The 13,821-nt window shown below is 43.0% G+C and overlaps 1 protein-coding gene across 1 annotated transcript in view; it reads left to right on the forward strand.

Annotated features, from left to right (window-relative positions):
• Nucleotides 1-368: 368 nt before the first annotated feature.
• The window catches only part of veph1 (ventricular zone expressed PH domain-containing 1), an 82,703-nt gene continuing 69,250 nt past the window's right edge, over nt 369-13,821 (forward strand). The window contains exons 1-4 of the mRNA XM_084351356.1: nt 369-500; nt 8,453-9,058; nt 9,224-9,442; nt 13,343-13,517. Coding sequence (XP_084207482.1) covers nt 8,921-9,058; nt 9,224-9,442; nt 13,343-13,517 — 532 coding nt within the window. The 5' untranslated portion in view covers nt 369-500; nt 8,453-8,920. The remainder of the gene's footprint in view (nt 501-8,452; nt 9,059-9,223; nt 9,443-13,342; nt 13,518-13,821) is intronic.

Below are 13,821 nucleotides of genomic sequence, written 5' to 3' on the forward strand. Positions count from 1 at the left end.
CATTGGAACTGGTTAGTAACTTGTGTAGATCTGTAGGCTTTGGGATACTGATTAAATTCAACATCAGGCTGAATGAATATCCTCCTTCATGGTTATGGTCACTACCCTACTGAAAACTGATACAACAGCCAGAAAATAGCAGTTGATATTAGGATATAAAGACGCACGTTAGCTGTGCAATAATGTAAATTTCTAACATCGACACAATAGAACTACCTCGTTCTTTACATATTTCCCGACTGTACCTGAAGGCAGCACCCTACCCTCGTCCCTCCCTCCATCGACCTGTTGCTGCCGCGCGTCGCGCGCTCGTCTGCCGCACGGTGGCGCGCTTTCCAATGGTGGCCGACGAGGATGACTGTACGGCTTGCTGTGTGGGAGAACTTGAAGCTGTGCAGGGGCAATTTGTGCTGCCATGTACCGCTTTCTGACCGAGGCTCGGAGGCGCTGAACGAAGCTCCGCGTACAGCGTCCGTGCGCCCTCGTCCTGCACGGAGCAGGTAAGCTGTCCGTCGCGGTGCTGGGCTGAATCTGGGTTTTGTTTCGTCTTGTTGCATATGGCTCTCTTGTCAATACAGGCAGAAAACGCGGTGCTGATTGAGCGAATGCCACCCGCATTCCTTGATGTCGGGAAAGTTGACTGGGTGAGGTGGAATCGGCGGTCAAAGCACCGACGTGACACCTTCAAATACCTCTCGCTTCAGAAACGCACAGAGGAATTCACAGGAGAGCGCGCAGGTGGCTGTTCCCATTAACGCCGGCTGTAATATAACGTGAAATACTTGTTAATTATTGCATATGCTGACAGTGTGTTTGCAGGCAGGGAAAGAAATGTGAAAAAATATATAAAGGATGTGGAATTAAAGTAGGTTACAGACACACAATGCACTTTAAAATGGATATCTTCAGGATTTGATGGAAACATTGTGGCATCCTAGACTACTTATTTTACACCTGCTGTACTTCCATGTCTCCCTCTCTGTCTGGTCTGTCTCTCCCACTCCCTCCCTCCCTCTCTCTCTCTCTCTCTCTCTCTCTCACGGTGTTTCGGTGTAAATACAGTGGAATGTGCACCGAGAGCTTGAAAGGCGAGTTCAGTCGCATTACTCGCACGTAGTCCGTGCATTTCTTCTCTTTATGCTCGGCACAAGTCTAAATCCACTGTTGCTCCATCTGTGTGTGGAGACAGAGACAGGGAGAGAGGGGGAGGAGGGGACGGGAGGGGGGATTCCTCAAGGTCACAGACTTCTGAGATTGGACAGATGTTAATGTCCCAAGATGGAGGGACATGATAGGGAGTATTTTGTGTGAAAGGACTGACTGGATATTTATTCATGCTCCAGCCATCCCAGGGCAGGACAGATAGATGGACACACAGCTCATATTCACTCACTCGCTTCTCTACAGAATGCAATTACTAAAAATCCAGTATTATTGGATTTTTATGGTGTCGCGTAGAGTATAACTTCTTTACGCTGGATTGCAAGTCCTTCATTTGATTTATCATGTGACTTGGTGGGCAGCACGGTGGGTTTGAACAGTGGTGGAATCAGGGTATTTGAGAGACAGGGGCAAAAAAGATTACAAAAAAAAAAACATTGAATAAAAAAGGGCATGGCTCTATGGGGTGGGCACCAGCATGCAGGAAGGGCACGTTAGATGGCACTTCATCATGTTTTATCTAGCATAGGGGCGTCCAAGAGGGCACTTGGTTGTCTGGTGAATGGTTGTTAATCAAAAGTTCAGAAAAAAACTGCTCAGTGCTGTCCTGTTTTTTCATTACCCTTCTGTTGAGGTACCTAGTGTACTGCTCCGGTACTAAAAGACGGGGTTAAAGCAACATTATGTAGAAATTGGTATTTTGTGCGATGTGGTGCCCCCCACAGTTCCTGAGTGCAACATCACTGTCGTAAATACAAACAATTGTCAGATGTAATTTAGGTGGTGACTACAAACAAAACTCATTACATCATACCAATGTTATGTGTTGAAAACGTGTATGTTGAAGTACACATGTGCATAACACTGTAATCCTGCCCTCTCACTGAAGTTCAAGTGCAGAAACAAGTGATGGGGGGCGGAGTGGCTGAGACAGAGACACCATCCACCCTATTACAAGACACTGTACCATCAACATGATGTTGAAGCTGCTATTTTAAGTTAAAAAAGTTATTTTCCACAATGCACACCTTGCAAGTGGAAGCAGTAGTGCATCGTAGGTTAAATCAACTATCCGACCCACATAGTCACTCAGGAAGCAGGAAACCTCGATAGTGTGGCGGATGCAAGATGTGAAAACACTTCTAAACTTAGAAACATATTAAACATGTATTGAGGAGGATATTTGAGGGCAGCTCACTATTAAGAATGAGGTCCTCACACTTAATGTGCTGAATTTATTGCTTCAAGCCTGCACTCCAGGTTTATTGGATCCGTACGCTGAAACCAGAACATGCTTCCGTTCAGCTCTCAGGGCAAGACTCTAAGAGTTCGGGCTGCGGAAAGCGGTGGGGAATGATGAATAATGAATGGTTTAGAGAATGCCTGTGAATGTTGGTTGGCGAAGTGTGGCAGTAATGCACTCTTCCAGCCGGCCCTCTCCTCTCTGCTGTGGAAATCATCTCAGCAGTTGTGAGTCTCACAGCGCCGCAGAGCCAGAGGAACCCCCCTCCCCTTCCACACTTTAGGTTGGATTCACTGGCGTTTGTCACAGTTATAACTCCAGAGACTCAGACACACAGTTACACACGGTGAAGTCAGTTTTAAATTGGCCTATAGAGACCTTATTTTTTTTTCGCTGTCTGGGATTCAAATTAGTTCACCTTGGTATCCAGCACGGTGGGTCCCAAAAGATATCTTTGTGTCGCCAATCTGGGTTAAAGCTGAGAGTTTATAAACACAAACTTTTGCTTTGAAACGTCCCATATGATGATCATTTTCTGGTTCATGCTTTTATTTATAGAACATTTTTACATGCTATAAATGTTAAAGTTCTCTTGCTGTAGCCCTCTGAATCTGAATAAAAACAGTGGCCATCAGTCTGTGTGTGTCTGCACGGTTTGAACTTATCTCTCTGCTGCTCATAACATATCTGCTCCGGCTGCATTAGCCAGTCTGACATAAGTGTCACGTTAAAGTGTTGCCGTGGACTGCTTCTAGTTTCTCTTATCAGGTCCACAGTGACCGCTCTCCGGAGAGAAAGTGAGATCCTCACCTCCCCTCCTCCTCGTGCTCAGTCTCTCTCTCTGTCTCTCCACATTTCCCCTTCTGTCTGTCTTTATCTCTCAGTGTGTTTTACAGTAGCTATTTTCTCGGGCTCCTGTCATACAGTAATTCCCAATTGGTGCGCCGCAGCTGCATAACTGCAGGGCATAAATAATGGAGAACTTTCCCTTTCGCCCCCCTCACACACACGTGCACACACACACATCTATAATACAGTAGACTCCTACAGTATGTTTCATAAGCTGAACCTCGGGGGTCTATCTTTCAAGAAGTCTTAACTGAGTCCTCTGCAGCAGTGTGGATCATTTTCCAAAGAAGTCTTCAGGGAGTCTCTTCTTTGTGACTTATTCATCTTACTTATTCATGATATTCACGGCATGTGTTACATAACTGATTGGCCTAGATATAGGGAATATATACCGATGTAATCGTACCATTTATATGGACAATAGATTTCTGCTCAGGATGAAATCGGAGGACCAAAACATTAGATGTCACAGCGTGCTATATTTCGACTGTTGGATGTATGGAGGCCTTTTGGCAGATCTGAACTGAAGGGTTGTTGAGTAGTTGATTGACAGGAAGTTAATCAAACAACTATTTTTTAAGCAATTAATCGTTAATGGGTCGTTAATGTGTCGTTTTGGCCAGCTTCGGTCGCTCAGGAGGCAGAGCAGGTCATCTACTACTCGTAGGGTTGATGGTTCGGTCACCGGCTCCAGCTTCAAATGGAAATGTCCTTGGGCAAGACACTGAACCCCAATGGCTTTTCCATTGGTGTGTGAGCAGAAGTGTGAATGGCTTAGCGCAGAGGGTAAGGAAGCGCTGTACCACTCTCGATAAGCAGCCTCTGCTACTGGTACCATTTTACCAATTTTCCAAGCAAAAACAACAAATATTCTCTGGTTTGAGCTTTTCTAGTGTTCAGATTAGCAGTTTTTCTCAGTTTTTATTTCTCTGTAAGCCGAGTATCTTTAGTGTTTGGACAACACAAGACATTAGAAAATGTTACTTTATGTAGTTATTTAAGATGTAAGTTATTCTTGTTGTTTTAGACGTCTCCCTGCTCCAACACACCTGATCCAAATGAAGGAGTCGTTATCAGGCTTCAGCAGAGCTTCATAACAAGCTGATCATTTGACGCAGGCGTGCTGGAGCAGGGAAACATCTCAAACAGAGTATAGAGGCCACAGAGTAAAAAGACTTTTTGGAGTTTAACTGCACAGACGAACTCGCACTTTTTAATTAACTATATTTAGATTAAATAGGCCAAATTTCTCAGGATACCCTCCATCTTTCCAGATACCCAGCAACATGTGCCAAAATGTTGAGCTAACACACTCCAGCATATAGTTCTGCATTATTAATTCATTATCCTGCTCTTTTCTCAAAAAGAAAATGTATTTCAGTGGCAGAAAAGTGGGGATTGAGATAAAGGATTAGGTTATTATCACATTCTGTTTTACTTGTCAGCTAATATCACCGCTAGCTGCACAGCTAACTAAGCTAACTAGCTAATGGCAGTGACAGACAGCAGCAGTGGGAGGTTACTCAGGTGATATGCTGCTTCCTGTCCCAATTCTTACATACTGCACCTTTAATATACAATTGTTAGTGTATAGTGAGCATAAATAAACAGTGAAAGTCCAGGATGAGGATGAATTTTCAAAGTGTTCCTGTCTGCTGACTGACAGCCGGTTGGGCATATTTATCTTTATCTGAGCGGTGTGAGATGAGAGGAACTTCAAACAGTATTTTGAAAAGCAGCTTTCTAATAGTGTCAGGCTGCCTCTGCCCCATTTTGAAATCCTTGTAATAATTACGTCGAAAGAAAGAAAGAAAGTAATTACTTCTTCCACATTCTGCTTCTGTATATTCAGAAATGAAGCCGTAATGGAGAGAAAACAGTGGAATGTGGGACTCTTTTCTCCTCCTGTAGTCCCGTTCTGTCTTTCCCTTTCACACAGCTACTTTCTAAACTATTTGTGTGCGAGTCTGTGTGTGTGTGTGTGTGTGTGTGTGTGTGTGTGTGTGTGTGAGATGTGTTGCAGGCCGAGCAGGTGCACATTACACAGAAGGACAGGGCCGACTGAGCAGAGAGCGCAAGAGAGAGAGAGGAGGCAGGGAGGGAGGGGTGGTCTGTCTTATAGGTCATACAAAAGAGCCAGTGTTTTCTCTCTCCGAGCGCCGAGTGAAGACAGTCGTGGCGGTGCAGGAGGAAAGAGAGAGAGGCCCTTGGCTCACATTGTCCTCACATAGCCCCTTACCCTCTCAAGCCCCCACCGCCCACCACCATACACGACGCACCCCCCGTCACCCCTCACCCAGTGGCCCACTCGCAGCTCTCCTGCAACATGTGGGTGCCTGCTAGAGCTTCACATCCAACAGGAGTTCATCAGAAGAAGTGATGTTGTTTGTCAGAAGTTTGACGGACGACAATAAGAAGATAATGAAAAGTGCAACTCAGATATGCTGTAGTACTTTTACCTAGTACAGGTGAAAACAAGGTACTGCAGCTGTCTGTCACTGTGTGTGTTTGTGTGCGCGTGTGTGTGTGTGTGTGTTTAAAGGCTGCATTCCTGAGCTTGCTGAGCCGTAGCTGGGTGATTAATAGTAACTAGCTGATTGTTTAAGAACCGAAATTCCTCAGGCCCATTTTTTCCTCTGCTTTTACACACACACACACACACACTCGCACACACACGCACACACACACTGGCGCTCAGTCACTCAGGCGCGCTGTGACATAGGGAGAGCAGGAAGGGATACAGTAAATAAACACAACAGTCCACCGCTGAGGAGAGAGAGGACGGCGTGTGTATGTATCGTGCTGTATGTGCAGAGTGTGTGTGTGTTTGTGTGCGAGACTGTTGTGAGGCATTCAGGTAGAATAATGGAAGCTCAGTATGTGAGTTGTCTGCAGGTTACACTGGGAATTCAGGACAGCGAAACATTATCCACCTCTGGCTTTTTCCTCTCTGGTTCTCTGTCAGCTCTCTGCCTTTCACTCTGAGTGTGTGTGTGTGTCTAACTCTTTTGCTGGTGTGTCTTTTCTTGACCCTCTCCACCTCCATCCCCTGCTTCTTTCTTTTTTTCTTTCTTTCTTTCTTTCTTTCTTTCTTTCGGCCTCTGAAATAATCATAAAGTTCAAAACTTGAAAACAGTTGCATCAGAAACTAAATATTAAAAACCTTCATAAGGGTAGGATTGGTTGTATGACTGTTGTAATAGTTTTAGCTAGGTGTACTTGAAGGGGCACTGTCTAGTTTTAATAATAAACCTCTTAATAATCTGCAAATTGGGATTTTATGTCTTTTTGAGTTCAATGGTTCGACAATATAAAAAGTAGGGATGTTCCTAATGACTCATTTCCCTGACGTTAAACGGACGCTTAAACTTAGACTAGTCGACTCCTCTAAAACTAAGAAAACAAGTCAAAATCGAGCACAACTTAACGCAGGTTTGACATTGTCTGAAAAAATATTGCAAATATCATAGTGCACATGTCATAGTAGCATGTGGCTGCGTAACATCTTCGACTCAACAGTTAACTGGCGCTGTTATCAATAGTAACAGATGCTCTTTGACGAGGAAGACGCTTCAATGCAAATTACGTCAATGACTAATCCTGCAACCAACCGGAAACCAAATCAAATGTACCGTTACCTTGAATGAAATTTTGAATTTCTCTGCGTTTGAAAGTTGTTGGGAACATCTGGGATAAGTACACAACTTGACAAGATATATAACAAAGGTCTGGTCGTTTTAGTCATTTCAATGAAGAAATGTTACATATCGTATCGTTAAAATTGAAAATAATCAGCAGATTAATCAGTAATGAAAAATGTTTGTTAGTTGCCACCCTGTCATGCACATCAATCATACAGTATCGATATACCGTACAGTACATGTAGATCACACGTTGCAGGGTATTGGTACCTGATACCCCTCCAACACACACATATTGTCCCTTCAACATACACAGACATAGAGAAGCTCTGATTGTTGCGCTACACAACCAGGATAAAAGGTGTGTGTGTGAGAGAGACTCAGTCTGTGTGTGACAGATAAATCCCTCTGCTCTGTATTTATGCTTGTTTTGTTGTTGTGCTCCCAGCAGCCTGGCTTTGACCAATACAAATTCCTGATGTGGTATCCTGGCAATGGGCGGCTTTCCATGGCCATCAGCGGCTTGGCAGGAGAGATAACGGTCTCCCAAGCGCTGCGCTTTGTGCTGTCCTCTGGTCGGGCTTGGGCTCGCTCCAATGTGACTTTGAGAGAAATGGTGTGAGGACGAGATAGATGGCGTCTGATTGCAGAGGGGAGCGGGTGCGGGGGAGCAGACAATGACACAGATACATACGCTTAGCTGCTCATTCTCTGAAGCAGACGCGCTGGGTGGCTGCTTTGCTCTCAGGAGTGTGTGTGTTTCCGACTTGCAAGATATTTCTGTAAAAGCAGAAGAACATGAAGAGTGGGTGTGTTTAGGTTTCTTGTCATAGTGTGAGACCAGGGACGTAACACACTTTCAGAACAAGCATACAGAAATCGTGCATGAATGTGTTTGTACGTGTGTGTGTGTGTGTGTGTGTGTGTGTGGTGTGAAAACTTCCCCCCGCCCCTCAGGTGCCCTTCGTAGAGTTAATGTTTTAATGTTTAATTGAGCTTCACAGAAACAGAGATAATGGTTAACGTGGTGCCTTTGAATCCCCACAACTCTGACTCCATTCATAACAATTTGTGCGCGTGTATTTTTGTATGTTTGTATGATGTTGTAGCAGATATGTCACACATTACCAAAGAGTCACTTGGTCCACATCCTCGCATATTAACTTACCTTAACCCGTAGAAAGAGGAAAACAGGAGACAAAAAAAAATTATTAGGATGGATGTGGGAGGAGTGTTTCAACAGATATTTTTAAGATAACAGAGATATCGCTTGAGAAGCAGGTACAGTATATTAGCACATTTCCCAAAATGTCGAACGACTGCTTTAATATTGAGTTTCTTGGTTGTCCAAGTTGTCCAAGTCTGGTTTTTGAGAACGAAAATCCCTAGAAAATCCCTAATTAAACCTCCACAGCTTCTCTTACTGGCTCAAAATTGACTTTCTCAGTCTCAGCTGCTAAATCTATTTCCTGCCAGAATATTCTTTTGTGTACAAAATGAAAATCCCAGCATTTAGTTTTTATTTAGTTAATTTAATCTTCCTCTCTCCCTCTTTCAGGACTCTGCTGTGAAAAGACCTCCTTCTCCAGAATATGCCCTGTCTCCATGGTAACAGGCCTCAGGCAGACCCAGGAAAACATTTGGCCAAAATCGTCCACTGTTGTCCCGCCCACCCGATCCTGGACTAGACTGAAGAGGATTTTGACAAAAGTTCACACAATTAAAGATTCTTAATATATAATTAATCTTCTCTATTAACTGCAGTTATTTTACCATTTAGAGTGCATTCACAGGACCCAGGATGCCTAAAATAGTGCCTGAAATTTTAAGTTGATGTAATTTTAGAAGGTATTACTTTCTGCTTTTGGGATCCCAATGACGGCGACTCTGTATACGCTCAGCATGGATGCCTGAAATCAAGAGGAAAACATTATGTCAGGAATATATCCATTCTCAATTAAGGGATCTTAAACTGGACGGCACCAGTCCCAAACTGGTCTGAAAGGAGTCCTAAACAAGGACCAGTATGCACCAGCTGTTCAGCCAGGTGCTGGGGCAGAGAGATCTGTCCAGAGCGGGGGACTTATTTTCTCTGGAGGACGCAGAGATCGAAGACTGTCTGTCTCAGGCTCTGGACCAGATCAAGGTCATCTCCTGCTCACCGGTCAGTAGGCAGAACCAACACACAGGTGATATTTATCCAAAATATCACAGGGCGAAAGCCACTTTAATTAATTATTCATGTTCTTATCCATAATTCATCTTTTTGTCCTTTAATTTATCATTGCATCCTTAATCTTGCATCCTCTTACTGTCTGCCGTCTGACAGGACTACTTGACCAATGACAACGACCAGGCCGTGGTGGAGATTTGCATAACGCGCATCACCACGGCCATTAGGGAGACGGGCTCCATCGAGCAACACAGCACGGCGTTGGTGGGGCTGTGGGAGTCGTGTCTGGAGCATAATCTCACCCCGCAAGGTGAAAACACAGAGGACACGCCGCATGCTAAGATAGCCTCCGACATCACCAGCTGTATCCTGCAGGTACGCGTGCACGCGCTCACACACATACAAGACTTTGCTTTGTAATGTTATACTCCAGACAAAAGTATTTCTCTACTGGATTACCTGAAACACAAACTGCACATACAGAACATACCTGTACACACACCTGTCAATAATACTACACCAGTGCCCTCAGATGGTGTAACAAGTGTGGCACAAGTTTTAAAACAGCAGCCAATGTGATATGTAGAGTATTTAACATTATTTATGATGTGATACTTCAGTGCTTCATTTGCAGTGCAGGGTTTTTGTCTGTATGTGAAAAGGACTTGATCCACAAACGTTAACTGAGAAATACAGTCTGAGTTCCCAACCTCTTCGTCCTTTTAAAGATATAAAATTAAATTATGCATTCAAATTTTTAAAAACGACTAAACCTTTGTTATATATTGTGTTGAGTTGTGTACTTAGGTTATCCTACATTTTCCCAACAATGTTCAGACCCAAAATAACGGTGCGTTTCATTTGGTCGCCTGTCGCTATAACTTCCAGGATGCAGTGAGGGTGGGAGTAAGCATGACCTCGTCCTTGAACATTAGCGCCACCAGAGACTCCGGTCCTCTCTCTTCTGTTCCCTTCTCCTCTCTTTGGAGAAAAAATACAGTTCCCCTCCAGCTCCAGTCTGCAGTCAACATTACAGTATATTAACAACCCAATATGGAGGTCACCTCCAGTCAGGTTGATAAACAGCAACAAAGATTAAATCCACTTTTTAATCACAAAAGTTATAAAGTGATACCGTTGTTCGAGTTGGAGCTTATTTAAACTATTGTATTGACTTTTGGGTAGTCTAATCCAAAACAATGTATAATATATTTGATAGACGTATCATGTTTTGATAGTACCTTCCAAGACACCACTATACCACTGCTTGTACACTAAGCACAAGTTGAATATGTCTATTGCCCTGTTACCACTGCATAGCACAGCTCTTTAATGGTTTTCCATTGGACCACTGATTGGTCCAAGAGAATAATTACTAGAGTCGCCACCTGGACAGTGACTGCACATTGTGACCGAAATGTTTTTATTTATTAACTCGACCCAGATTTTAAAAACCGGCAGCCTGCAAAACCATGCTGTGTTTTTGCAGACAAACGTAAACATTCCTCTGTTTGGTCGCTGATGTAAGGATCTCCGAAGGAAAATATATCCTTTATCGTTCATGTATGTTTGTGTAGCATTGAAGATGACGTCACGGCAGATTTCCTGCTATTTTTTTCCCCTGTTATTTTGTTAAGTATCCCTATTGTGTTGACAGGGTATTAGCTGCAGTCAGCTGGAAAACAAAATCAAGGAAAGTGACAAAAGCATGCAGAGCTGAGTCGAGCTGAGTTGTAAAGTACATGCTATATGAGTTTTTTTCTTATTTTCTGTTGCATCATTCATCTTGGGAACCGTCACATTTATCTTGTGACCGCTCAGAGTGATCCTGACCCTCAGGTTACGAACCTGGTCACAAAAAATAGTGGCGATGCAGTTTGTTTTTCTGGGTCCACATTATTTTTTTGGTAGTATTTTTTTAATCACAGTATTGCTGCAGATAACAGGCAAATCATTAGCTACAAATATCTAATACAGTAAACATTAGGTTGAAAGGCATTCTGGGAAGTAAAAGTAGAAGAGAAAGTTTGGTACACAAGTATAAATCACAACATCCATCATGCAGCACATCCAAAGTAGAATTTTGCCGTAAGAGCAAATGTTGTTTTATGTAATCGGTGCTGAGCGTCTTTAAAATGTCAATCTGAAACTTTTCCCTTCAGACCTACACAACAAGAGGGTTTAAAAGCAGAGGGACTCTCTCTCTCTCTCTTACCTTCTCCCTCTCTTCATCTCCTTTGGGAATGGGAATGTGCCTAATACCATCATAATGAGACTGATTCTTGTTGAAAGGCATGCACACACACACTTGTAGAGGTGAGACTAAAAGTCCTGACAGCTCTGACAGCAGCAGCTCCGGGCTCTGATGTCCTAACTCCAGCAGTTATCAGTCGGGCGCTTCTCTCTCTTCACCCTGTCGCTGAGCCTTTCTCTGCCTCTCCCAATCTGTCTCTCTCTTTGATTTCATTCCACCGACTTCCCCTGCTTCACTTGTTCCTTCTTACCTTCCCTTACCCTCAAACTATCTTTATCTCCTCTCTGATCTCTTTCTCTGTCTTCCTGTCATTTTGAATCTATGGATGCACAAACACTTTTCTTCCTCTTCCACTGAAACTCCCACAGAGAGGAGGTGAGAAGTGAGCAACAGACTGAGGGAACAAGGGGGTTTTATTTGCATACACACAGATTTCTAGCTTCTGACAGCATCTTCAGTGTTTTTTTTTCATAAAATATGTGCTGCTTGATGTTTGACTCTCAATAGTGAGATGGAAAAGAGAGACGGTGTAGAGAAATAAATCTGTACATCCTTACATAAGGTAAAAATGTGCTGTATGTATAGATAAAATGTTTGCATGCCAAATGAGTATACTGTGATGTAGATAGGTAGTTTGATGGATGGTGGAATAATGAAGTTTTTGTGGACACTGCCATCATGTGGCAGAATAGAGGCTTGGCAGACAGATAGTGAGAGTGAGCACATTTTTTTCAATGTTTGTTTTTACTCTTGACATACCAGTAACATTTTGCCATTATGTTGTTTTGGAAAAGTTATGTAAATGTCCACTGCAGTTCACACCATGAATCAACGATATGAAAAGTGAGCCAGACGGGTAAAAACAATATTTATCAACCAAATAAGATGTTAGAAATACTTTTAGCCACATTTTAGGATTTTTCTTCTACATCTTTTTTTCTGTTGCTGAAAATATATCCTCCAGTGGACTTTTTGCACCAAAGGGTATATTCTGCCTATTGGAACTATTTTATGACACAATTTACCTTTATTTAGATAATAGCTGAGGAATATTGAATTTTAATTAAACTATTTAAGTGTGAATGATATCATCATTCTAATAAAACATATAAAATAAGGCAAAATCAATTTTTTACAGTTATTCCAGATGTCGGGTCATTGAAGTCATGTACATGTTTAGAGTCGATAAGATGAGACATGTATGATAGGTTGATAACATAATTATCGCGACAGGCCTTACTGTAAAAAAATCACCAGTAAATCATCTGGTTGCAAGGCATTCTGGGTATTCTGAAGTAGATGTAGACGGAGGAAGCTTGAGTTTGAAAAATGGGAACTCAAATAGATGAAATCGTCCAAAGAGTGCAGATCAATGATACATCACAGAAGATATCCGACGGTGGATTTTTGCTTTAAGAGTAAATATAAATTATGTAATCGCTGCAGAGGGTCTGAAGCTGTGAGTCCAAACATGGATCAGTAGCAGTCTCCATTGGCTGTCTTTTTCCTGCAGCTTTGCCTCTCTTTGTCTCACATAAACACATGTGCCTGTTCAAACAGACTCAGCTTGTCCTGTTGAGGGAGCTAGTGTGTTTGAAATCCCCTTCCTCCTTCTGAATTCTCTGAATGTTCACAGGGACAAACTTCTCAGACACTTGCCATTCAGAGCTGCTGCTTTTTGTCTGAGATTAGCAAACATCTTTTTGATGCAGAGCTCACAGCAGTGAGGATATTTTTAGGCCACAGTGTCTGGTGTATGGAGTGTAAACATGCAAAGATCAGACTTCTCTGTTCTGAGACATTGTAGATAGTAAAAAATATTGTACGGCAGGATGTTCTTTATTCCCCCATGGTCACTGTGTATCTGTGCTCTTCACACGTCTTGCATGAAGGGACTGACCATGCTATTTTTTGCGTTTTTTAACCCTTTAATCACTGTTAAAAGGCAGCAAAATAGTGACCGTTGATATAAAAACGTGTTGCTGTCTCCTCAAACCTCCTCTCTCCTCTCGTCTCCTCAGAACTACAGCTGTCCGTCGGTGATGGTGCTGGCCGTCCCGGTAGCGGTGCGGTTCCTGCAGAGAGGGAACAGGGAGCTGAGCAGGAACATGTCGAGTTATCTCTCCCTGGCTGCTATCGCCAAGGCTGATCTGCTGGCCGAACACACGGAGGCCATAACGCTCAGCGTGCTGGGAGGTAGGACACGCTTACACATGTTCATACACAACAAGGAGGAATATTTCTGTGTTCACATATTAACACGTCAGCGGACTTGAAAGTTTTACCCTTTCAAATCCCATGCTGTGCAGTACAGTTCCTCTCCTCTCCTTCGTTAGCGCTGCCCCACATTGATACAGATCTTCTCACACACTTATGAAATGTGTGTGTGAGTGTGGGTGTGTGTCTTTTGTAGAGACTAAAGAGAAAGAGATCTTTGCAGGAAAGCTCTGCTTGAGAATAAACATGGAACAGATTCTCTATTAAGATGTTATTTATTTAG

This window comes from Pagrus pagrus, assembly GCF_965226575.1.
Source record: "Pagrus pagrus genome assembly, chromosome: 4".
NCBI lineage: Eukaryota > Metazoa > Chordata > Actinopteri > Spariformes > Sparidae > Pagrus > Pagrus pagrus.